Here is a 24,059-nt window from a genome sequence, read left to right as displayed (position 1 = left end):
GCTCCTGCCTCCGGGATTCCTCCGGCCTCACCCTGCCTTGTGCTTCCTTTGCAGAGGGGCTACTCGGCGCGGCACGAGGTGAAGCAGTTCCACTTCACGTCGTGGCCCGAACACGGGGTGCCTTACCACGCCACCGGGCTCTTGGCCTTCATCCGGAGAGTGAAGGCTTCCACGCCCCCCGACGCGGGGCCTATAGTCATCCACTGCAGGTAAGAACCAGCCGCAGCCGCAGCCGCTTGGAGACCCCCCGAGATTTCACTGCCGGGCAGCGGAAGGGGACGCAGCGCTCATAGGCAGCATGCGACTCCTGCGTCTGGAGAGGCTGGGCGTGAGCACCGGAGACTCCCAAGAAGTGGGAGAGCTTGAGCAAGGGGAACGGGGCCTGCCCCAGTACAGTCTTGTCCCGGGGCGCTTTGGCGTGGAGTGTAGGACACTGGGATTGATAGTAAAATATTTAAAAGGGAGCTATGAGAAGCGTGACTTGGCTGCCTCAGAAGGGCGGCTGCGGCAGGTAAGGAGCCTCTGGTTTATGGCTCGGGGTTGGATGTCCCTGCATGAACGTACTGAGCCGTAAAATGTTCTTACCCAGGCGCCTCTGAAATAGGAGGCAGCCAGGGGAGGGTGTGTATTTCAAGCACTCGCGGCTTGGAGCGCTGCACAGGGGCCTGCGTCTTCTCCTGACGTGAATTTTACAGGCTGGTGGAATGACTCCAGGTTGTTACCCAGAGCCTGAAAGCACCTGTTCTGTCTCAGTACGAACGTCTCCCATGCTGCCCCCTCAAGGCAGCAGCTCCTAACCCTGCTTCGGAGCGTCCACCGTGACTCAAGAGTGTGTTGTTCAGTCCCCCTGGCCAGTTAAACTCAGGACCGCGCTACTGGGATTCATGGAGTCGAAAGCCAGAAGGGACCATTGTGGCTATTTAGTCTGACCCCCTCCGTAGTACAGGCCAGAGAACTCCCTCCAAATAATTCCTAGCACAAGCTTTGCCACGGAGGCCGGTGCGTCCCAGCTGTGATGGGTTTTTCATGGGAATGTGGACAGCTGACCACTTGTAAATACTCGATTTAACTCCTCTTTTGGGGGTTCCCCCCACAGCCAGCAGCTGGTGATCTCTTCCAGGAATCCCCGGCTTTTCACAGAAATGCAGCCACTTCTAGGGTGGAGCAAGGCAGCTATTTAGCAGCACATGGAAACACAACTCAGCAGTTCAGGATGGGATGTGGAAGAGAATATTGAGTCACTGTCACTGGCTGGTTCCCTGTGAACTAGCAGCAGCTAGTCCTGTCTACCTTGGCCTTCCTTCAGGCTCTCAGCTCTCCCCCCAGTGCTTCCTTCCTCTCCATTTATATGTTCCCAGCTGCTGGGTGCTTTGCCTTCAAATAAACTCCTCAGCTGTAGCTCTGCTCAGAGAATTGGCCTTCCCATTAGGTCCCACTTAGCCTATGTTGGTAGGGATTTGAGTTCACTCCTGACCCCTGTTACACCATTTCTTGGAGTTCTCCCATGCAAGGACTGGCCAGGCTCAAGGCAATGCAGACCGGAGAAGATCACCACCCCAGCTGTCCTAGCTTGCAGGGCCAGGAATGAGTGGCCAGGCCTCTGGTTTGAACCTGAAGCAGAACAGAAAGTGCCTGTCCTCTCTGAACAGCCATCAGTGCCCCAGACTTCCTCTGCGACGGGTTCACGGCTCTTCCTCCGCTGGGCAAAGGAGGAGGAGCTGATGAATGAGAGGGATTTTTTATTTGATTTCGCCTTGTCAATTGCCTCATCAGTATTCATTCACTGGAGACAAGGAGTGTGATTAGTCCCCGTAGTCTGTAATCACTGATAATCATGGGGAGTGATTCATCAGCCCCAGAAATTAGTATTTCGCTGTCAAAGCCTCTGGGAAAAGCGGGCGGCGGGGAGTAAATCCATTCCTGGCGTGTTGGGGGTTGGTACGGCTCAGACAAGTGGATTGTCTGATGGGGTGAAGGCAGTGCTGGGAGGTTTCTACGGGTGTGTCTACACTGCAGACCCAGGGTACAGCTCGGGTGGCCATACCTAAGCTGGTCTTAATGCCGCTGGCTCGGGTACCCTCGTAGTGAAGCTGCGGCAGCACAGGCTTCAGTGCAGGCTGCACAGACCCACCCTGGGCGATTACGCGGGCGGCTGGTCCAGGCTGATACATGCGCTGCTGCAGCTTGGCTGCGCCGATACCCGACCTAGCCAGATTAACGCTAGTTTGGGTCGGCACCCTGGGATTGCAGCGTAGGCATAACTTAAGCATCCTGTATTTGTTCCCCTCCCGCTCCCCATTGCCCCAGCGCTGGCACCGGGAGGACGGGCTGTTACATCGTCCTGGATGTGATGCTGGACATGGCTGAGTGCGAGGGCGTTGTGGACATTTACAACTGTGTGAAGACGCTTTGTTCGCGGAGAATCAACATGATCCAGACCGAGGTGCGTAGGGACGACAAAGGGGGGAAGACACCCCCCGCCCATGTCTGCCTTTTAACAGGCTTCCCAGATCCGGTATCAGGCGCAGAGTCTGTTCCCCTCCCTTCTCCATATCCTGGGCTGGTGCCAGGAGGAGAGACAGGACTGGGCTGGGAGGCATCTAAAGGAGTCTTGTTACCGAGGCTGCTGGACACAGGCCGGCCCTGTGGTTACCTCTGACTCCTTAGCTGCCAGCCTGTGTTCCCTACACAGGGATCCCCTAAGTCCTGGCCCTAAGTGAGCAGTCAATTGCAATAGTTAGTGATGATTAATCTTAATTAATTAGCCCTTCCTGCATCATGTATCGCTGCTCTGTCTCCATAACATCCTCTGATGCTCCCATGGAAAGCAAAAAACCCCTCTCCTGCCGCCAAGTCCGGCAGCATCCTTCCAGGAATGGCAAAGCCTGCGGGGTCTGGAGAGCCGTGGGCATTTGGCTCAATCCTTCCCAGAGGGCTCCCCAGGTGGGTAACGCTGGCCCACTTCACCTAGGCCTAGCGGCAGCTCAGGGCAGCAGAGTCAGCCTTGGTCCTGTACACGTGCCCCTGACAGAGCAGCGAGTCCTGGTGTGTCTGGGGCCTCCTCGATGGGCCCCCTTCCCCGCTCCCTCCGGAGCCCATTGCTAATGCTGGTGTCGTCCCTCCCCCCGAAGGAGCAATACATCTTCATCCATGACGCCATCCTGGAAGCCTGCCTGTGTGGGGAGACCGCCATCCCGGTCAGCGAATTCAAGCCGACGTACAAGGAGATGGTCAGGATAGAACCGCAGAGCAACTCCTCACAGCTGCGGGAGGAATTCCAGGTGAGCCCCCGGGAGGCTGGCCGGGGCTGGGGGCTCCTTTCACCCTTGGGAGGCTACAGAGATGCTGCCAGGCCTCCCTGGGGGCAAGACGTTCCTAAGAACTACAGTTCAAAGCCACCAGGTGTCCTGTTACCCTGTGCCCGGTCCCCATCTCAGACTCTCAGCTGTTACTACCGACAGCATCTGCCAGTGGGAGGCCAGAAGCCCCCGTCCAGGTGGGGTGTCAGCAGGCAACCAGAGAGCAGCCTTCCCTCACTTCTCCTCCCTCGAGGCTCCAGCCAACGCCGGCCTTGCACGGGGAAGGGAGCTCTGCGGAGGGCCCGCGCCCCCGGGAGCTCTGCTGCTGAGCAGACCTGCCTTGTTAGTGCAAGTCGCAGGCCAGGTCTAGCCCAGGGAAAGGGGCGCTCGCGGGGGCGGGGCGGGTTTAGTAACCCCGGCGCCGTGTGCCTCGCAGACCCTGAACTCAGTCACGCCCCACCTGGACGTGGAGGAGTGCAGCATCGCTCTCCTGCCGCGGAACCGGGAGAAGAACCGCAGCATGGACGTCCTGCCTCCGGACCGATGCCTTCCCTTCCTCATCTCCATGGACGGGGACAGTAACAACTACATCAACGCGGCCTTAACCGACGTGAGTGCGGCGCCCTCTCATCATGGGGGCTGGGAAGGCCAGAGACCGAGCCTGAGCCTGATGGGGGGAGGGACAGCTCAGTGGTTGGATCATTGGCCAGCAAAACCCAAGGTTGTGAGGGGGCCACTTAGGGATCTGGGGCAAAAATCTGTCTGGGGATTGGTCCTGCTTTGAGCAGGGGGTTGGACTAGATCCCTCCTGAGATCCCTTCCAACCCTGAGATTCTATGATTCTAGTTCTCACTTTCTCTGCTACTGAACCTTCGGGGTCTGATTCCTCACAGCAATGCACCCAGTGCCCACACTGACAGGGGTGCAAAGTGGGCAGGAGGGCCAGATCCTCAAAGGTAGATAGGAACCAGACTCCCTTTGAAATCAATGGGAATTAGGCACCTGCACACTTCTGAGGAGCTGGCCGTAGCATCACCAGATCAGAATAGTAACATTTCAAGCTCCCTTTGTGCAGGGTCAATGGCTCCCTGGGCTACAGGTCAGTGGATTCTGAGGCCCTGCGTACAGTGACACCATTATCTAGTGGAACCAAGAGCCAGGTTTGCTGCCTGCCTGCTGGGGACGATGGGGAGAGGGGGACGGAGCTTGTGCATCGTTAGGAGCGCATCGGAGAAGGGACTTGGGCTCAAGGCTGCTGGCCTTTGCATTGCGAAATCTCACCCAGGTGCATGTTTCCTTTTCCACACAAAATCTGGAATTGGCTAAACTCCTGGCCCCATTTCGTACAGCCCCCCAAAGTTCGAGCTGTGGGTGCAGGCTGGATGTGTGTAGTTAGGGTTAAGGAGGAGACCTTATAGGTCAGTGCTGAGGCTCTGCAGCGGTGGGTCTCCTGTAAACAGCGGGGAAAGAGAGGGGGAAGGAAGGAAAGACTCGACGACATGCAGGCTGGGTTGTTTCTTTGTATAACGGCACCTAACTCTGGTATAGCACTTCTCCTCCGTAGCTCTCGAAAGCGCTTTACAAAGAAAGGTCATTGTCGTTACCATCCTTTATCGGATGGGGAAACTGAGGCACATAGGCGTGACATGACTCACAGCGGGTGGTTGTCAGAGCCAAGTCCTCCCAATTCCTTGGCTAGACCTCTGCCCCCTGGGCTATGCTGTCTCCCATGTATAGGCTTGAGTCCCAAACATCGGCAGTGGTTACAGATGCTGCCGTGGCTCCGTGGGTCCCCGCACTCTGCCGAGGCAGGATGATGTTGAGAGGAATGCTATTGCAAATGAAGCAGAAAGGACGCGGAAGCCTGGAAGCTCTGAGCACGCTGCCTATAGCATGAAGGGATGGGTCGTTTATCACTGAAACCGCTTTTCTTTCTTCAAACCAAGCAGGGCACTTTCACGTCCACACAGCAATGAATCAACTCCCATCGCGTGCTGCGTTCCCTAAGACCAGCATCCCACCTCCCCACCCCTGGACTCCTGTATCGCTCCTGATTACATCGGGGCTCCGGCGCATTCCAGCTGAGCTCTGCATTTTTCATCCCGCGGGCAATTTATCACGTTATGTCTTCAGACAGAGCCTGTCTCCCTGTTATCTGCTTTCACTTACAGCAGAATCACTTCATAAACCAGAGGCGGTCGCCATGAATGGCTCTGTAGCATCAGCCGTCTGTTCTGGGGAAGCTTGCACCTTTGGCTAACGCACACAGCGAGCTTTGGTTTGTGTTGTTTGGGTTTTCTTGCTTCACCAGGCCTCTCTCACTGGATCTCTGCTTCAGGAACAGCCTGGGTCAGAGAACAGAATTTCCTTTACACTTTGCTGAGTGCAAAGCTCTTCGGATCACATTTCGGTCCATCAATGGCTGTTAGCCAGGATGGGCAGGGGTGGGTGTCCCTAGCCTCTGTTTGCCAGAAGCTGGGAATGGGCGATGGGAGGGATAACTTGATGATTCCCTGTTCTGTTCATTCTCTCTGGGGCACCTGGCATTGGCCACTGTCGGAAGACAGGACACTGGGCTAGATGGACCTTTGGTCTGACCCAGTCTGTCCGTTATTATTCGTGCTGAAGGATTAAACCCCTTATCGTCGTCAATTTTTTTTTAAAAGAAATCTCATGTTCCTTAAGGGCTGGTGAACGTCGGTCAGCTCAGTCTGTCTGTCCTAGTAAGTTTGGACGTCACGCTGATCCCCGGGACACTTTAAGCACTGAACGCTGTGGCATTTCCGGTGCTGAAGTGAGTCTGGCAGACTTAGGGCTCAAGTCAGCATTTGCTCTCCTTGTCTCTGGTTCGCCTATGGCCTCCCTTGCTGTAGTAGCTGAACAAATCACCCCTGGGAGGCAGGGCAGTGCTGTCATCCCCGTGGGACAGATGGGAAACGGAGGCACAGAGCTCTTAAGTGATTTGCCCATGGTCATGCAGGAAGTCAGTGGCGGAGCAAGAACTTGCCCCCGAGTCTCCTGCTAGTACCCTAACCTCTGGGCCAGCCTTCCTCCTCGGCCTTGCTGCTGAGGGGAGCAGTTGGAATGGGATGCTGGATTTTGTGAGCCTGACGCCTGGACATTGGGCTGTGGACTAAGATCAATTCATTTCACAGGGATAAAGGAGCAGCCTCGCGCTACACCACAAGGAGCCATGCAAGAGAGAGACGACTAGATAAAAGGGAGCATCTGTTAAGTGGAGGCATTATCATACAACTGCTAGAGGACTCACTGGAACCAGCGGGCTGGGATCCAGGGGAATAACATTTTCTCTTTTAAGAGGTTTCTGTTTGATTTGTACTTCTGAGAAGGGTTGAGCTGCCCGAGTGTGTTCAATGGGAACTAGGAATTTTGATTCTCTTTAATAGATTATTTTATTTATTTACTGGGATTCCAGTAGCACCAAAAGACCCCAGACTAGATCAAGGCCCCATTGCAGCAGGTGCTGGACAGACACACGTGAGGCCTACGAAGAGCGTTACAAGCTAAACAGACAAGACAGACAGCGGCTGGGAGAAAGCAAGTATCATTATCCCCACGTGACAGATGAGTTTTGCTGCACTGAGACATTCAGGGTCTTGTATGGAGTTTGTGGCAGAACTGGGAGTTGAAGCCAACTCCTCTGAGCCCCGGTCCAATGTCCTAACCAGTCCCATTCATTCTGTGGGGATGAAATGGCTGCTGCCTCTCGCCAACGGATTTCACAAGTGGCCCAAACTCGTCTGCGAATACCTACAAGTAGCGCTCCAGCTCCGGGAGCAGCTAGAACAAGAGGGGAAAGCCGACACCCTCTTTGCAACAAGCTCTGCTCACGTTGGTTTGCACCCGCTGCGCGGAAGAGTGTCGCTCTGTTAGCACGCAAGACGAGTCAGTGACGTACGTGTGAGAAAAGGAACTTTGAAGGTTCCCTCCCCCCCTTTTCTCAGGCGGGGGAAGGAAACCCATTATGCACAGAAGTCACTTGCCACAGCACAAGCTGAAGTGACACACGGTGTTGTTGCAAACGTGTCTGACAAAAGAGCAGCCGAAGGAAGGCGCAGGCAATACTGAAAGCGAAAGCTGCCGAGGTGTCGCCGGGATGAGGTGGGAAGTGGAGAATGGATAGCCGCCGTCTCGCAAGGCACTTCGCGTCTGGCGTGTCGCTTGGCAGGTGAAGAGCTCCTTCGAGGAGGCGGAAAGAGGCGCTTGCATCTCGAGAGAGACGCCTTCCGGGGGCGTGGGAGTGCGTGTTCAGTGCTCGAGCGGCTGCTCGGGAGCAGCGAGTGTTGCTGTTACTTAGATCGCGAGGCGGGCGAGCAATGAGAAAGCTGTTGGCAGCTGTGGGAGAGGAGAGCCGTGACCCTCGGGCAGAGATTCATGGCTTCCAAGGCCGGAAAGGACCATTGTGATATCCAGGCAAACTGCTGCACAACACTGACCAAAGAACTTCCCCCCAACATCCCTAGTGTTACAGGAATGGTCCCCAAACTGTGGGGCGCTCCCCCCTGGGGGGCACAGAGGAAGGTTCGGGGAGTGCGGGGGGGATTGGGCCAGCCCCCACGGGTGGTGGGGAGGGAGCGTCACCCAGCCCTGCTCTGCCCCCAGCTCCACTCCGGCCCCATCCTGCGTCCCTGGCTCTGCTCCCAGCCACGGCTCAGCCCCCAGCTGCGGCCCTGGGCACGGCTTGGTCCCCCCGACTGTGGCTCCTGGGGGGCACAGATAGATTCCATTACTCGGGGGAGGAGAGGCAAGACAGAAAAAGTTTGGGGGCCACTGTTTTAGAAAAACGTCCAACCTTGATTTAAAAATTGTCAAGAATCCATCACAACCCTTGGTGAATTGTTGCGATGGTTAATTCCCCTCACTGTTAAAAATGTAGGTCTTATTTCCAGGCTGAATTTGTCTAGCTTCAACGTCCAGCTGTTGGATCGTGTTAGACCTTTCCTTGCTAGAGTGAAGAGCCCATTATTAAATATTTCTTCTCCATGTAGGTACTTACAGACTATAATCCAGTCATCTCTTAGCCTTCTCTTTGGTAAGCTAAATAGATGGAGCTCCTTGAGTCTATCACCGTAAGGCAGATTTTCTAATCCTTTAATCATTCTCGTGTCTCTTCTCTGAACCCTCTCACAGGATTCTTGCAATGGTCACACCAGAGGTAACATAACCTCTCTACTCTTCTGTCCGATTTCCCTGTTTATGCATCTCAGGATTGCCCTTGCTTTTTTGGCCACAGCAGCACCCTGGGAGCTCATGTTCAGCTGATTGTTCACCGCCATCCCCCAAATCTATTGTCTTCCATGGAGCTGTGGTGCTTTTTATCCCAGCTGAGGATCTGGGGCTATATTAGCATTTAACAAGATTCCCTAAATATTAGAGTTGGCCAGAAAAATCCCAATGGGACACATCAGAATGTGATGATTCATTGAACTTGAAACGTTTCAATTTCAACTGAGTTCCCATGGCAACCAGGTCAAGAAACCTCCAGGCTTCCAGGGTCTGCAGCTCTGGGGCAGCCAGCCAGGCAGACTGTCCTGACATCAGGAGCCCCAGGGCTCCCAAGATCTACAGCTCCATTCCCCTTCACGGAGAATTTAAAAATGTTTGGTTTTCTTTCCGTATCGCAGTGGTAACCAGCTCTCGAAATATCAAAATCCTCCACAAAACAGAATGACTTTCTCCACGCAGCTCTACCAGATGCCTGGTAACTACTGTCATGAGGTTTATCCTGTCTCAGCCGCGTAACTTGTATTTACGCTCATTATTAGTGGCGAAATTCAGCCTTAACCACAAGGCGCTCCTGAGTTTTCCTCCACTCTGCTGAGCCATACGGTCTTCAAACGGTCCCAGCTCTCAGCCGCTCCCAGCCTAGGTTGGACGTAGACTGGTGTGAACTAGAATGAAAAAGCTCCAGATGGCATAATCCTGGAAGCTAAGCAGTACCCTGGTTGGAGCTAGATAGCCCTGATCCAACAAGGTGCTTAAGCATGTGCTTAACTTTAAGCACAGGTCATCCCATTGACTTCAGTGGAATTACCGACACACTTGGGTAGGCACAGACAAGGCCTAGAAGCGTATAGTCTCGTTTTTCATGTTTCTGTGCCCAGTTAAATGGCTCCATGCCAGCAGCCGACTTGTTTACGCGGTATGGAATCCTTGGGCACTGTGGAAACGTACGACACGGACATTAGCTGAAACTTCTTCCTCTGGAGAGGCAACGGTGCTAGAGACCCTCACTTCTGCCCCACACAGCTCCTGGTTTCTGGGATCCCCCAGATTTCCTTTCCCTGCAAGCTCCATGCTCTCCTTCTCTCCGTGTCCGGTTGTGGGCGTTTGGTTTGCTTTTTTATTTTTTAGAGCAGGGCTTCTCGGACTTTTTTTTGCTGGAACTCCCTTTGAGAACATTTCAGGCTGTGACACCACCACCCCATACTGTGACACCCTTATTTTGGTGCTGCTGCTGGCAGCAGCACTGCCTGCGGAATTGGACGTCCGACCAGCAACCGCCGCTCCCAACACCCTCCTACAATAGTCTTGCAACCCCCTTCTGGGTCGGGTTTGAGAAACACTGTTTTAAAAGGACTCATTTTAAGAAAGCTGTTTCAGACGCAAAGGTCCATCTCTGAAATGATCATCTCCTCCCTCCGTTTTTGAAAATTCCCCCGGGGCTTAAGGCAGCAGACGTTAATCAAGCCCAGATCCCCTGGGGGGCAGGGAGATTGCCTGGAAAAATAAGGCTCAAGGAGAAATCCGAAGGCGCAAAGATGTTCTGTGAGTGCTGAGAATTTGTCGCTTGTGCGCAGTGTTGTTTCAAGGGTCCTTTAGTGGGGGTGGAGAACCAGCGAACAGGAGCTAGACAACACTCCACTGTCTGTCCTCTCTCTCGCCAGGTGCCCCGAAAAGCACTTGCTGCTTTTGAAGTGTTAACAAGCAGCGCGGTTTCCTTTGGAGCGGGGTCTTTTTTTCACCCTCAGAAAATGTTTGCAAGTAGCAAAGCCTCAGAGGTGTCTTGCCTCTAAGCGTCCCTCCAGCCCCCAGAGAGATTACAGCCTCGGGAGAGCAAAACTGAGAGGCACTTTCGTTCTGCGCCCCGCTTACGCCGAGTGTGTAACTTTCTGGGGGGAAAAAAATCCACTGGGCGGACATTTCTCGTGCTGGTGCTTGGATTAGAGGTGATTCCTCCCCCCTCCCCCCCGCAGCGAGGTGAATAAAACTCTGTGTTTGAGAGATCTGAGGGGGAAAAGTGTCGTCCCCCCAAGGGACGTCCAGGTGCTGAGATAACGTAAAGACGCGTTTTTAAACCATTCGGCCTGCTGGAGCCGAGCCCCGAATGAGGACAAGGGCCTTGGGCATCTCGGGCCTCATTCTCGCATCGCTTGCATTCATGTCCCTCTGTTAACTTCTGATTTCCAGCAGCATGAAGGAGATCTGAATCGGGCTCCTCACTCCTGGTTCTCCAGTGCGATCATGCCCTTGTGTTGCCCCCAAAAGTGGAGCTGGGCACTGAGAACGCCCCGGCCTGGCGGAGCTCCCGGCTGGCACAGAGCCACCCTGCCCAGCTCCTGCGCCCCCTTACACGTGGCCCTGCATAAGATGTGTGTGTGCGTTGGGGCTGGCGGGCACAAGGGAGAGTGGCGCCCGTTGTGTGCCGCACTTCGCTACGCCCAGCTGCCCGCAGACCCTTGGGAGTGTCATCAGCAGGCGTGAGCAACCCTTGCCGGGGCTCAGACCTGCCCTGAGAGCCAGGTTCCCCGTTGCCCCTAAAGTGCTGAGAAGAAGCTTGACAAAGCAGAGAAAACAGGTCCTTGGGCCAGATCCCCAGCTGGTGTAAATCAGCACAGCTCCACTGAAGTCCATAGAGCCTCCTGATTGATATCAGATGAGGATCTGGCCCCTGTTGCTTATTTACCTGTACAAGAAGCCATCCTGATTGGGCAACCTTCAATATGTGCAAACCTTTCGGTCCTGATTCTGCTCTCCCACGCTCCGGTGTAAATCAGGGGTGGCTCCATGAATCTGCTCTCCCACGCTCCGGTGTAAATCAGGGGTGGCTCCATGAATCTGCTCTCCCACGCTCCGGTGTAAATCAGGGGTGGCTCCATGAATCTGCTCTCCCACGCTCTGGTGTAAATCAGGAGTAGCTCCATGAATCTGCTCTCCCACGTGCCGGTGTAAATCAGGGGTGGCTCCATGAATCTGCTCTCGCACGCTCCGGCGTAAATCAGAAGTGGCTCCATGAATCTGCTCTCCCACGTGCCGGTGTAGATCAGGGGTGGCTCCATGAATCTGCTCTCCCACGCGCCGGTGTAAATCAGGGGTGGCTCCATGAATCTGCTCTCCCACGCTCTGGTGTAAATCAGGAGTGGCTCCATGAATCTGCTCTCTCACGCTCTGGTGTAAATCAGGAGTAGCTCCATGAATCTGCTCTCCCACGTGCCGGTGTAGATCAGGGGTGGCTCCATGAATCTGCTCTCCCACGCTCCGGTGTAAATCAGGGGTGGCTCCATGAATCTGCTCTCCCACGCTCCGGTGTAAATCAGGGGTGGCTCCATGAATCTGCTCTCGCACACTCCGGTGTAGATCGGGAGTGGCTCCACGAAGTCAGTGACGTTAAAGCAATGTAGGCGTAGCTGAGATCCGAGTTGGGCCTTCGAGTGCAGCTCTGTTCCACTTTACGAGAACACCCTGCTCCCCAACGTTGCTGAGTTTTCTTGGTCCCCTGAGCAGTTGTTTCAGACAAACCCCAGGGTCTAGTGGGTCTCATTCTCCTCTTCCTTGCACCCGTTCCCCACTGTGTAGCTCCTTTGGCTTCAATGGAGCTACTCCTGATTTACACCAGTGTAGGCAAGGGGGGGGATCAGGGCTAGGGAGTTCTCAGGTTGTCGCAAGGATCCAATGGGCTTGGTTTTCTTTCCCTACTGGCACTGCAGGGCGAAAGGCACAGTCGGAACATTGGCTCCGTTCTCCGTCTGCAGCCTGCCTCACGGGGCCCAGGTTTCGCAGCCCCGTCCAAAAACGGATGCTCTCTGCATCACGCTACCTGCTGCACAGAGCTAGCTGGTCAGCTTCCCTATGCAACACACGGCTCTGTTCGCTGCACGGGGGTTTGAGGCCCGGTCCAATGCCCGCTGCGGTCAGTAGGGTCCCATCAGTGAATTGAATCAGAGGATCAGGCCTTTGAGACGGCATTATTCATTGGCCAGGACGTTCCCGCCACAGATCTCTGCGCTGGGTGTAGTCTGGGAGGTGCAAGGAGCCTGCAGTAAAGCTGGGGCCTGATCTCCAGCATCTCAGCCTTAGCCACAAAACCATCCTTGCCCTTTCGCTCTTTACTTCCACCCCCACCCCACCGTGCTCTGTGTTGCTTTAAGGAGCTCACGTGGTCCTCTCCTGCTTGCTCCCCTTCAGAGCTACACCAAGAGCGCGGCCTTCGTCGTCACCCTGCACCCTCTGCAGAACACCACCGCCGACTTCTGGAGACTGGTGTACGACTACGGCTGCACCTCCATCGTCATGCTCAACCAGCTCAACCAGTCCAACTCCGCCTGGGTGAGTGGCACCGACGCACCCCCCCACATCGCCCCGGCCCTGCCGCTGACCCTTGCGGCGAGTCTGGGTTTCTGCGGGCCTGGGTCATTGCATTCCTCCCACCGAAACAGCACTACAGCTTCAGTTGTTATTGTTGATGTAACCTCCCCACCCCCGCCCTCCCCAGTGGGGTCACTAGCGAGGATTACACCTAGGACCACTAGCTCCCAAATGCAGGCCTTTGGCCTGCCTCCCTGGGCCCGGCGTGTCCTCATGCTCTCTGCAACATGCTACTTGCTGCACAGAGCTAGCTGGTCAGCTTCCCTATGCAGCACACAGAATAGGGAAGCTAAAGCCTAAACACATGAGCTGGGTACAGCAGTAAGCAGCTCTCCTCAGTGAATCAGCCTTGGGGGATGGGGAGTCTGGCACTTCCTTAGCCATCGTATTACATTGGTATTACAGCACCCCAACCAAGATCAGGGCCCTGTTGTTTTGGGCATGGGACAAACACATGGAAAGAGCACACAAGCTGAATAGACAAGGGGAAGGGTGCGAGAAAAGAACTGTATTTATCCTCATTTTATCGACGGGGCACTGAGGCACAGAGAGATTCAGTGATCTGCCCAAGTTTCACGCGTGGAGTCTGTGGCAAAGCTGGGAAGTGAGCTGAGCACTGACATCCATTCCAAAGCAGTACCCACAAGACCACCCTTCTCCTCCAAGGAGATATGGCTTTCTTCTTCATTCCCTACCCTCAGCTGTTGGGTGGTGTTCCTGTGTGCTGTCAGCCAGCTGTTCCACCCCAGAGGAGGCCGCATTCCAAACCCTACACACTCACCTGTAATTCTACCAAGAGCTTTTGAGGATTGCAAATGTTGCTTTTTAAATTGATACTCTCTAATAACGACCTTCCTGTGGGTTTAACAGTATGAATTTGCCATACCAGGTGGGATTTGCTATCCATTACATATCCACCGTAGAGAGGGGACCAAATAGTACCCTTGGGATAGGAGGCAGCATTTGAACCGTTCCCGGTGTACCAACCCCTACAGGGATTCCTAGAACATTCCTGCCGAGGCCAGAGCAGATTTAAGAGCCCATTACAGGTCTGTAATGTTAATTCGATGAGGAAACTTACTGGATTTTTACATAAAATTAGCATTATAGACTCTTAATGGATGTCTGGAGAAGACTTCATTAACCGGATTGTTTTATGAGTCGAAATCAGACACTTAATGTAAATGACCCAAAACTGCAGTTGTAACGTTCACAGGAAATAGGCAGATGAATGGAATAAATGGCCCCAAATGAAGTTCTACCTTCCTTTGTCTGACACTTGCACTGAGCTAAATAGGCAGGTAAAATATTTATAGATCGATAGGTCGATAATCTATCTCTATAGCTAATCATCTCTCTCTCTCTCTATTATATATAGCTATATACTAGGTATTATATAGTATACAATGTTCCTATTTTTTTCTCTGAAGAGGGGCACTGCATCCACAGGGTCCTTGCGGGAGGGACGTTAATATGATCTGAAATTAAGCAGAAGTAGAACACCAAGGTTGATCCTGGCAGGAGAATCTCTTAAGCTGGATTAGTTTCCTAAGGAAGGGGAATAGTGGTGAAATATTATTAATTGTTTGTAGTGCAGTAGCACCTCGGAGCCCCAGTCATGGCCCAGGCGCTAGATGCTGTGCAAACACAGAACAAAAAGCTGGTCCCTTCCCCAAAGAATTTGCGATCTTGTTTCCTGAGTGTTGGGGATTCCATCACTCTTAGGACCGTTGAGTACTGGAGGAATAGAGCGCTGCAGACCCAACTGCAGGGAGCGATCCCGCACTAGAAGGGGAAATCTGACCACAGTACGTTGTGAAATCAAATGTTCTGGCTAGCTCCGTTCTTTAGCCTGCTCTGAATCTCCCTGCTAGAGAGGAGGCGGGGGGACAGAGAGGTTAATCTCAGCTCCACTAATGCTAATACTTGGGTCTTGTAGAGCACTTTTCATCCCTGGGCCTTGAAATGCTTTACAAAGGTGGGTGAGTATCATATCTCCATTTTACAGATGGGGAAACTGAGGCACAGAAAGGGGGGAAGTGACTTTCCCAAAGTCACGCAGCAGGTCAGTGGATAGAACCCAGGTTTCCTGATCCAGTGCCTTGCCCCACGCTGCCACCCACGGTTTTCTCTGAGCTGCAGACACTTGGCACATTGCAGGATTGAGCCCTTGGAACAGCCATAGTGGGGCAGACCAATGCTCCATCTATCCCAGTATCTGTTTTCCGACATTGGCCAGTGCCAGATGGTTCAGAGGGAATGAAACGAACAGGGCAATTGTCAAGTGATCCATCCCCTGTCGTCTACTCCCAGTTTCTGGCAGTCACACGCTTAGGAACACCCAGAGCATGGGGTTGTGTCTCTGACCCTCTCGGCTAATAGCCGTTGATGGACCTATCCTCTATGAGCTTCTCAATTCTTTTCTGAACCCAGTTATGCTTTTAGCCTCCACAACATCCCCTGGCAATGAGTTCCGCAGGTTGACGGTGTGTTGTGTGAAGAAGTAGTTCCTTCTGTTTGTTTTAAACCTGCTGCCTGTTAATTTCAGTGGGTGACCCCTGGTTCTTGTGCTCTGAGAAGGAGTAAAGAACGGTTCCCTATGCACTTTCTCCACACCAGTCATGGTTTTATAGACTTCGATCATATCCCCCTTAGTCGTCTCTTCCCAGGCTTTTTAATCACCCCTCAACGGAAGCTGTTCCATACCCTTTAACATTTTTGTTGCCCTTCTCTGTACTTTTTCCAGTTCTGATATCTCTCTTGCACGCAGTATTCCGCGTGTGGGCAGACCATGGAATTACACACTGGCATTAGGATCGTTTCTGTCTGATCTAGCTGAGATGTCAGAGCAGTAGCAAAATGTACTTAGAATCATAGAAATGCCGGGCTGGAAAGGACCTCGAGCAGCTGTCAAGTCCAGCCCCCTGTGCTGAGGCAGGACCAAGTTAACCTCCTAGACCATCCCGGACAGGTGGTTTGTCCAACCTGTTCTTAACAATCTCCAATGACTAGGACTGGGGATTGGTCCTGCTTTGAGCAGGGGGTGGGACTAGATACCTCCTGAGGTCTCTTCCAACCCTGGTATTCTGTGATTCTATGACTCCACAACCTCCTGAGAAGCCTGTTCCAGAGCTTAACTCCCCTTCTAGTTACAGTTTTTCCTATTATCTAACCTAAATTTCCCTGGCTGCACCCTGAGCCCATTACTTCTTGTCCTGTGGACATGGAGAACAACTGATCCCCACCCCCACTCAGTCTTCTACAGTAGGGAAGATTTGTAGACGCTAGTGGCTGCAAAAATGTCTGCCTGTGGCGGAGGACAGGGACTTGTGTGCACAACGGTGTATGTTGCACGTGCAATTGCATTTACATGTGCGCACACGCATTATGGGGGAAATGTGAGCACCCGTTTCCAAATCTGGCCCTCTAAAGACACTGACGTATTATGCAGTTAATCCCTCCGCCGCCGGCCCATCCAGGCCTGGCTTCTGCAGTCGGAGTCCGTAATGCCAGCCCATTCCAAAGCCAGAGGAATTCCAGGCATGGCGTTAGGGAGGGACTGGGACAGGAGCGGGGGCAGCATTTCTGCTTCCCCATCTCCTCCCTTTGCTTCGTTCCCAGCATCTCACGGCTCCCTTGGGCACAAGTCCCCAGCTCAGCTCTGCAGGTGCCCATACGTCTCCCCCCCTCCCCGCTTTGCTCCCCATTTCAGCCCCACCCTGCATTGCCAGCGGCTCTCCCACACGGTCTCCTCTCCTTTGAGCAAGGCCAGCCTAGCCTCCAGGGTGTGCAGGGTGTACCTTCCCCTGGTGCATTCTACCTGCCGTATTCCTTCCTTGCACCCCTCTGCCGCCTCTCGGGCTGGTTCTTCACCGGCGTCCGGGTGCTGGCTTTCATATGTTTACCAGTTTAAGACCCACAGCTAATAAATCAGCCTTTACAGCAGGCAGCTTTGAGAGGTGACTTAGAGGGTAAATCCTTCGCTTGAACTATGGCTTGCTGAAAGAAGTTTTAATATCCAAATTATAGCTCTGTGTCTAGAAGGCTTAGAGATCACGGAGATTGATAGCCCCTATTAATAGCCAATTATTTCTCAAACACATTTGCCATGCAGTTAGGCCCAGGCCGTCGGCCGGCCTGAAATGCTAAATGTTCTGTTAAAGTGCAGTGACAAACCTCGTATATTTTTCTATTGATGTCGGCTCCCCGGCTGGCGTGGTGTGAAAACAATCGCATCCACGACCCTCGAATTGAGCAATACATCAAGTGCGCTCCTGGGCGCGAGAGAGAACAATGCCAGGCGGCCTTGCCAGCAGCCAGTCCCCCCGGAACGTCTGCCCTGCCTGGCCATTGTGGTGGTTTCTGAGCCAGGATCTGCTTTTCCCCGCCGGGGGAGGAGGTGCAGAACTGACCAAGGATCTGGGAAGGCTTTGATCTGACGTCTACATTGCAGTCCGAGGGGTGGCTGCAGTGCGTGTAGAGATACCGGAGCTAGCTTGAGCTCGCGAGCTCGAGGAACAACAGGCAAGCTGTGGCAGCCCAGGCTAGCCGCCCAAGCGCATACCCAGGCATTCAGGCAGCCTGTGACGATTCAGCTTTGTTGCTCCTGTAGCCACGCTAGCTAGGTCAAAGCCAGCTCAGGCGTGTCTACACGAGCTGCAGATACCTGGAGTCAGCCCCAGTATAGTCCATGGCAAAGCTCCCTTTGATTTCAGGGAGATAAAATCCAAAGTGACACATGGCCATCCAGGGGCGGCTGTAGGCATTTTGCCGCCCCAAGCACGGCAGGCAGGCTGCCTTCGGCGCCATGCCTGTGGAGGGTCCGCTGGTCCCGCGGCTTCGGCGGATCTCCTGCAGGCGTGTCCTCGCGGCGACCAGCAGAGCACCCCCAGTGGCTTGCCGCCCCAAGCACGCGCTTGGTGTGCTAGGGCCTGGAGCCGCCCCTGTGGCCATCGCTCAGGGCCTGGCTCTCCCGTCCTCCTGTCCATACTTCCACTGAAGCCAGTGGACTGCAGGCTCAGCCCCACCCCGCTGGGGTGGGAGCAGAGGTGGGGCTAACCTTGCTCCAGCGGGCAGCGCTGCGTGACCCCACCCAGCAGACTTCTCACAGGCGACGTCTGGAGAGGACCCACGGGAGTGTAAACGAGGGCAGGTTCTGACCTTTGACCTATCGGTATAGAGAGGTCAGCTCCATCCAGCAATGTGCTGCGGATAGCATGGGCAGTGTTTGCGCTCCGTGGCCTGTGCTAAGCACCCTAGTGCCGCGTCCCACACCTGCTGCCCGGTGTCGTGTCTTCCTGCCTGGGGACCTTGCACTGTGCCCCTGGGCCACATGCCAGCGCCCCGTGTCCCTGTGCAGCACCCTGTGTCCCCCGCCCCCGCATGGTGCCCTACGTGATGCCCTCCGCCGCGCCCGCCTGCGTGTCACACACCGTTGTGTCTCTCTCCTCTCTCTGCAGCCCTGTTTACAGTACTGGCCGGAGCCAGGGCTCCAGCAGTATGGGCCCATAGAAGTGGAGTATGTTTCCCGATCAGCGGATGAGGATTTCGTTGCTCGCCTCTTCCGGGTGCAGAACATCACACGGGTGAGAAGGGGGGCGCATCCGGTTGTCATGCCAGGGTGCTGTAGTGTGGGGATGGGAGGGGGGTGTTAGCTGAGCTAAAGATATTCACCTTTCCAAGAGGATCGCTCTGCCTGGAGCTCCAGGCTGTACCCTGCAGCAGGGGAGGGAGCTCCCGAGTGACTGGAGAGACTGCACCAGCTGGATGCTGAAGCCAACCCCTGAGTGAGGGAATTCACTGTGTTTTCAAGAGCACAAAAAAGAGGAGAAGGCGGCAAATCCAGATGCCATGTGCACATCCAGCCCCAGAAATGCTGCCGTTAGAAATACGCCCCCTTCCCCCAGAGAGCGGCCTTATGTAGCTGGGTAATTTCACTTGAATACTGCGTTAAATGACCCCTTAGCTGGTGGTGTGGCATCCTGCCACTAGACTTCTCCTGACTGTTACATAAGCCCCCGTGAGTCCCCAGCCCTCTCCTGCTGACAAAGCGTCCTCGTGAAGACAAGCCAAAGCCTTCTGGAGTGTCTGTCTCCTTGCAGCCGTTCTGTTCAAACAGAGGGGAGCTGCAGACTGGAATCAAATGGGTCCCACTCCTGGCCAAACGCCCATTTGTTTCAGTGGGAGCCGCATCAGACGCTTAACCAGGAAGGGAGAGACTCTCACCCACTGGACTAGGAGCTTCTCTGTGAACGTGGCCAGCGCTGGGTGATTCACAATGACCACATTCCCACTAAGAGTTGGCCGACGCGAACGTAGAGTTCCCGGCAAGCTGGGATGTGAATCTACCCCACACTCTCCCAACTGTCGTGTGCGCCCGGCTGACGCACATGAACCGTTTGTTAATGCGCTTCGAGCTAGTCCTCTCTCAAAGGGCGCAGTGTGCGTGTTTGTGTGTGTCCGTCCGCACATCAGCAGGGTGCACACGGACAGAGCGCGGCAGGCTAGTGGGGGGGAGATGCCCACCCCGCTTGCCATGATCTGGTTGTGTAGACGAGCCCTTAGCCACTTGGCATTGCTCTGTAAAGGGCCTTAAAGGGGGGAAAAGTAATTTAAAAGTGACGAGTTTGCATCTGAACTCAGACCCATCTCTGTGCATTAGGGGAAGGGCGTTCTGGTCCCAGCCGGTGGTCAGGTTATGCCACACCACAGAGACGGAGAGCCCCCAGAATCATTGTCCTTGCTACAGTGGGACCGGCAGAACAGAGCCGCTTTCCTGCTAGGCTGAGAAAAAGACCACAGGGCCTTTAACGTACTTCATGTCGCTTTCGCAGTGCACCTCGGCCACTTCTGGTCACCCTTGTGTGAAGGAAAATACAGTGACAAGATGGGCAAGGAATGGGATGGAGGGAGGGACAGGATCTTCCGGAGAGGAGATTGAGGAGAATGGGTGGATTTAACTGGGAGGGCAGGCCACGAAGAGGGGGCAGGAGTGGAATCTTTAAACTAGCAAAAGGTTCCCAAAGCACTAGCCCTTGTGCCCTGTGGGAGGTCACTGGACGGCACAGCTGGCAGGGGGGGCGTGATCCCGGGAAAAGCATTGGGGTCACGTAGGAGAAATCTTTGCCATCACTACCTGGCTGGCTGGAGTCTGATACGTGAAAAGGCTCTTGGCCAGCGCTGGGTTTCCCTTTCTGGCGGTCAGGAGGGAGATTGTCACTGCACATGCGTTGCTTCTTGGATTGGCTCCACACTGTGTTTGTGGGTGGGGGCGGTTCTCCAAGGAAGGGGTTTTACCTCAGCCAAGGTTCAGAACTAATCTAGAGCAGACATGGCAGAGCTGGCATCGCATGCCCAGGCACTGTGCTGATTGGCACACCGCAGACAGACAGAAGAGGTCAGTGGTTGGACAGGGAGACGGCCCCCGTGGCTGCTACTAAGGGAAGCATTGCTGCTTAGTGGATAAGGTGGGACTCCTGAGGTCCAACTTCTGCTCCTGGCTCTCCACTGGCCTGCTGGGGGACTTTAGGTAAGTCACATCACAGCCCTGTGCCTCAGTTTCCCCTTCTGCAAAATGGGGATGATAATGCTGCCCTCCTTTGTAAAGTGCTTTGAGATCTGCTGATGAAAAACGCTAGATGAGAGCCAGATATTCTTATCATAGGCCTACACAGAGCTAGATTTACCTATGGCTACATTAAAATTTGTGATGGGTGAACTACCAGGCTTTAGGAAGAACCTTCCCCTGTGTGGAGATCATTCCATAATTGCGCATTATGTGGTTTCTCGCACTTTCCTCCAAAGCATCTAGTACTGGCCGTGGCTGGAGACAGGCCCGTGCATTAAAAGGCCGTCAGATCGATCTGGTCTGGCAGTTCCTCCGAGAACTGAGCAGGCCCTTCGACCACACCTCAGAAAGGATCCTAACCCTTTTTATTTTTGCCACCTGAAGGCATTTGCTCCCCTCACATCATTATTTTTCACTTTCCCCTCTTGTATTTCTGGATTCCAGCTGGAAGGAGGAAGGCTGAGATCCTGTAAGGAGGCCTGTTCTGGCCAGATTGCTGTCCTAAATCTCAGACCCAAGGAGTCTGGATAAGATTCAGAGAAGCATCCATGCTTTCCGGAACATGTCTGAACGGACTCATTTCGAGGTCTGCCCCGTGCTAGCACTTAGCAATGTTTGGAGCAAGACCAGACCTCATTTAGCCTCTAACTTTAATGTCAGAGCCGAGCCTGCCTGACGGGGCCTGGGTGCTTCAGTTGCATTTTGCTGTCTCCATTTGCTGTCCTGCATAATTGGATCAGCACTGAGACAGCCCCCGACCCTCAGGCTCCTTCCTTTGCTGTATCCCAGGGCCTAGTTTTAATGGGTACCATATGTCAGCAAAATGTCCACTCCCCACCAGCACCTGTCTGGCAGGTGACTTCCAGAATAACTGCAGGCAGGTCATTAGCGGTGCTGCCTCAGTGGAAACTGACCAGTAAAAGGCATGTGTAATGGGTTCCTCCCAGGGTGCCACCTGGAACTGGGGTACCACCGAGCCCTCTGACCCCCCAGCCTGGGCTCCCTCTCACACTGTGCCGCTGTGACAAGCTGCAGAGCCCTCCAAGCTTGGACTTTCACACAGGTAGGGACACACCCAGCTGCAGTTACATGCAGGCTCTTTAACCACCAGCCTAGGACCCCAGAGCAGTATGTCCTGCCCTGGTCAAATCTGGCCAGTATATGGGTTTAGCACCTGGTCCACCTCTCCCTCAATGTGAAGAGGACCATGCACCCTTGTGGTAACCAAGCTGAGATTTTCCCCAGGCTCCTTAGTCAAACGCTCACTGGTTTGGATTAAAACATAAAATAAGTTTCTTAACTACAAAAGATAGATTTTAAGAGATTATAAGTGATAGCAAACAGATCAAAGCAGATTACCTAGTAAATCAACAAAACCACAGACTGAGTTTAACATGCTAGCTAGGTGGGATATGAATTAGCAAATTCTCACCCTGAGTGATAAACAGGCTGGCAGATTCTTAAGGCACAAGCTGCCTTTGCTTTGCAGCTTGGGTTTCCCAGGTTTTCATACACAGGCTAGAAATCCCTTTAGCCTGGGACCATCACTTCCCCCTGTTCAGTCTTTGTTCCTCAGGTGAATCCAGGCGTGTTGTTGTAGGGAGAGTGAGGTCCCATCATGATGTCATTTCTCCCATTTCATATCTTCTTCCCACTTTCTGGAAAGCCCTGTTGCTGTGACCTGGGTCGAACAGTCCCCGCTGTGCCGTGCTGTCTCTGAGCGGTTTCTATTGTACACAGTTCCTGGGGTGATCCCTGTGCTCGTGTGCATTTCCTCAATGAGCCATTCACATTGTTTGGCCTTTTTACTGTCGTACCTGAAAGGCTGCGTGTGGGTGTTTTCATCCTCACAACGTATTGCACTAACACATACGTAGCCAAACTTCACAATTTCACATACGACAATTGCACATACAATCCAATGAGATACTAATGTCTAGCAGATCCAGACTTTTAGAATGATACCTCACAAGGCGCACTTTGTACAAAACATATCCGAGTTACATGACAGTGGTGAATATTGGGGTGTCAGGGTGTCACGCATGGAAGTCAACATCAGATCCTCTCCGGAACTTGAAACAAGCCCAGGTGAAATGAGCAGCTAGGATCTTCAATCCAAACAGCGGAAAGGGCCTACCACATTGTCGCCTCTTCCCCAGATTATCTGGGCTTGGGAAGTTGTATCATGAACTAGATGGAGCTGTTTCAAAACCCGGAACTCTGCAGTCCTGCCTGGGCTGCTTTAAAGGGAAAGCGTTTACACTAGGGAATCAAATCGGTCTGTGCGGCTGCTGCTGTGTGTGTCTGTGGGTGATCGCCGGGTGCTGCTGTGTGGAGTGGGAGAGAGCGCGTGTGGCGTGCAGTTGTGTGTGCTGCTCCAGGTCGTGTTATGTCTAAAGTGTGTGTGGGAGGGGCACATGTAACTGTGAAGCTGAGGTAGGTCTGGTATTGTATGATTGTAATGCTGCTCCGTGTGGTGTGGGTGATACCGGGACCCACGTGCGTGGGTATGCTTGTGTGATACTGTGTGTGTGTGTGTGTGTGATAGTGACACTTCTCTCTGTGTGATAGGAGAATAAATTCTCCTCTCCTGGCCCTTGGTGTAAATCCAGAAGTCAGTGGTGTTGCTGCAGCTTCACATCTGTGTAAGTGGGAGCAGAATCGAGCCCTGTGTGCACATCAGCGGGGGCAAGGCGAGCCCTGCGCACTGCGCATTGAGCTGATTTTGCCTAGTGCTGCACCGTCCTTTGGGATGTAAACATGAGATCAGCCAGTACTGCCACAGAGCAGGGTGCCGGGAGTGGGAATTCGCTGGCCCTGCTGATTATAGAACTAAGAGCAGGTGCCTGGCTCCATCCCACCTGGGTCTCTAGGATCCTAGCCCAAGATCCAGCGCTGTTTGCTGGGAATCCAACGACCTGCCTTAGATTTCTCTCTCCCTGCCCTCCTCCCCGCCCCATGTACTTGTTGCTGAAAACAGCAATCCCAAGTGGAGCGCCGGGCCTGGTGTTTCATTGCACAAGCCAGGCTTCATTCCCACAGTATTTTCATCTTCTGAGTCAGAACTGAGCCCCTCATCCGTCTGGCTAAAGCCCAGGCTTACTTAGCTTTGTGCATATAAATCCTTCTCCTCCCAGAGCCTTCTAACTGCATTAGGTTGCAAAGCTAACTAGATTACTAGGGTATTAAAGAGCATTCTTACCATTCCCCGCCCCCTGGCCGAATGGCTCTGTTTCAAGAGGTTTGCAGTGAACGCAGAATGAATAAATGTAGGTGCTCTCGGCCGAGTACTTACGGGGTAATCTATTGCGTCCAGCCTGGGTGGGACCCACAATGCAACAGCAGGGGTGGACTGAGGTGCATTATGTGGGAAGTCTAAGATGGGGCTAGCGACAGGGCTACAGGTTAGGTTGAGGTGCACGGGCATTGCGGGGAGCCCAGGACAGGGATAGCAGGGGGTGGTACAGGTTAGGGTGAGGTGTGTTGTCAGAGCTGCGTGTGTTTGGGAGGTTGTGACGGGAATGGCCAGGCAGTGCAAATCAGGGTTGAGATGCACTAGCAGAGGTGCTGGGGAGATGACTGAATAG

At 53.8% G+C, this 24,059-nt stretch overlaps 1 protein-coding gene across 2 annotated transcripts in view; it reads left to right on the top strand.

The window, feature by feature from the left end:
* Nucleotides 1-24,059, top strand: part of PTPRU (protein tyrosine phosphatase receptor type U) — a 277,217-nt gene that overhangs the window by 239,730 nt on the left and 13,428 nt on the right. The window contains exons 22-27 of one of the 2 annotated variants that reach the window (XM_044998066.1): nucleotides 55-209; nucleotides 2,308-2,443; nucleotides 3,132-3,281; nucleotides 3,736-3,909; nucleotides 12,726-12,866; nucleotides 18,365-18,490. In XM_044998066.1, coding sequence (XP_044854001.1) covers nucleotides 55-209; nucleotides 2,308-2,443; nucleotides 3,132-3,281; nucleotides 3,736-3,909; nucleotides 12,726-12,866; nucleotides 18,365-18,490 — 882 coding nt within the window. Of the gene's footprint in view, nucleotides 1-54; nucleotides 210-2,307; nucleotides 2,444-3,131; nucleotides 3,282-3,735; nucleotides 3,910-12,725; nucleotides 12,867-14,913; nucleotides 15,139-18,364; nucleotides 18,491-24,059 lie in introns of those variants that run through there. The other variant, XM_044998067.1, reaches the window with a different exon arrangement.

Source organism: Mauremys mutica, chromosome 23 (genome assembly GCF_020497125.1).
Source record: "Mauremys mutica isolate MM-2020 ecotype Southern chromosome 23, ASM2049712v1, whole genome shotgun sequence".
Classification (NCBI taxonomy): Eukaryota; Metazoa; Chordata; order Testudines; family Geoemydidae; genus Mauremys; species Mauremys mutica.
This window is presented reverse-complemented; position numbering and strand designations above follow the sequence as displayed.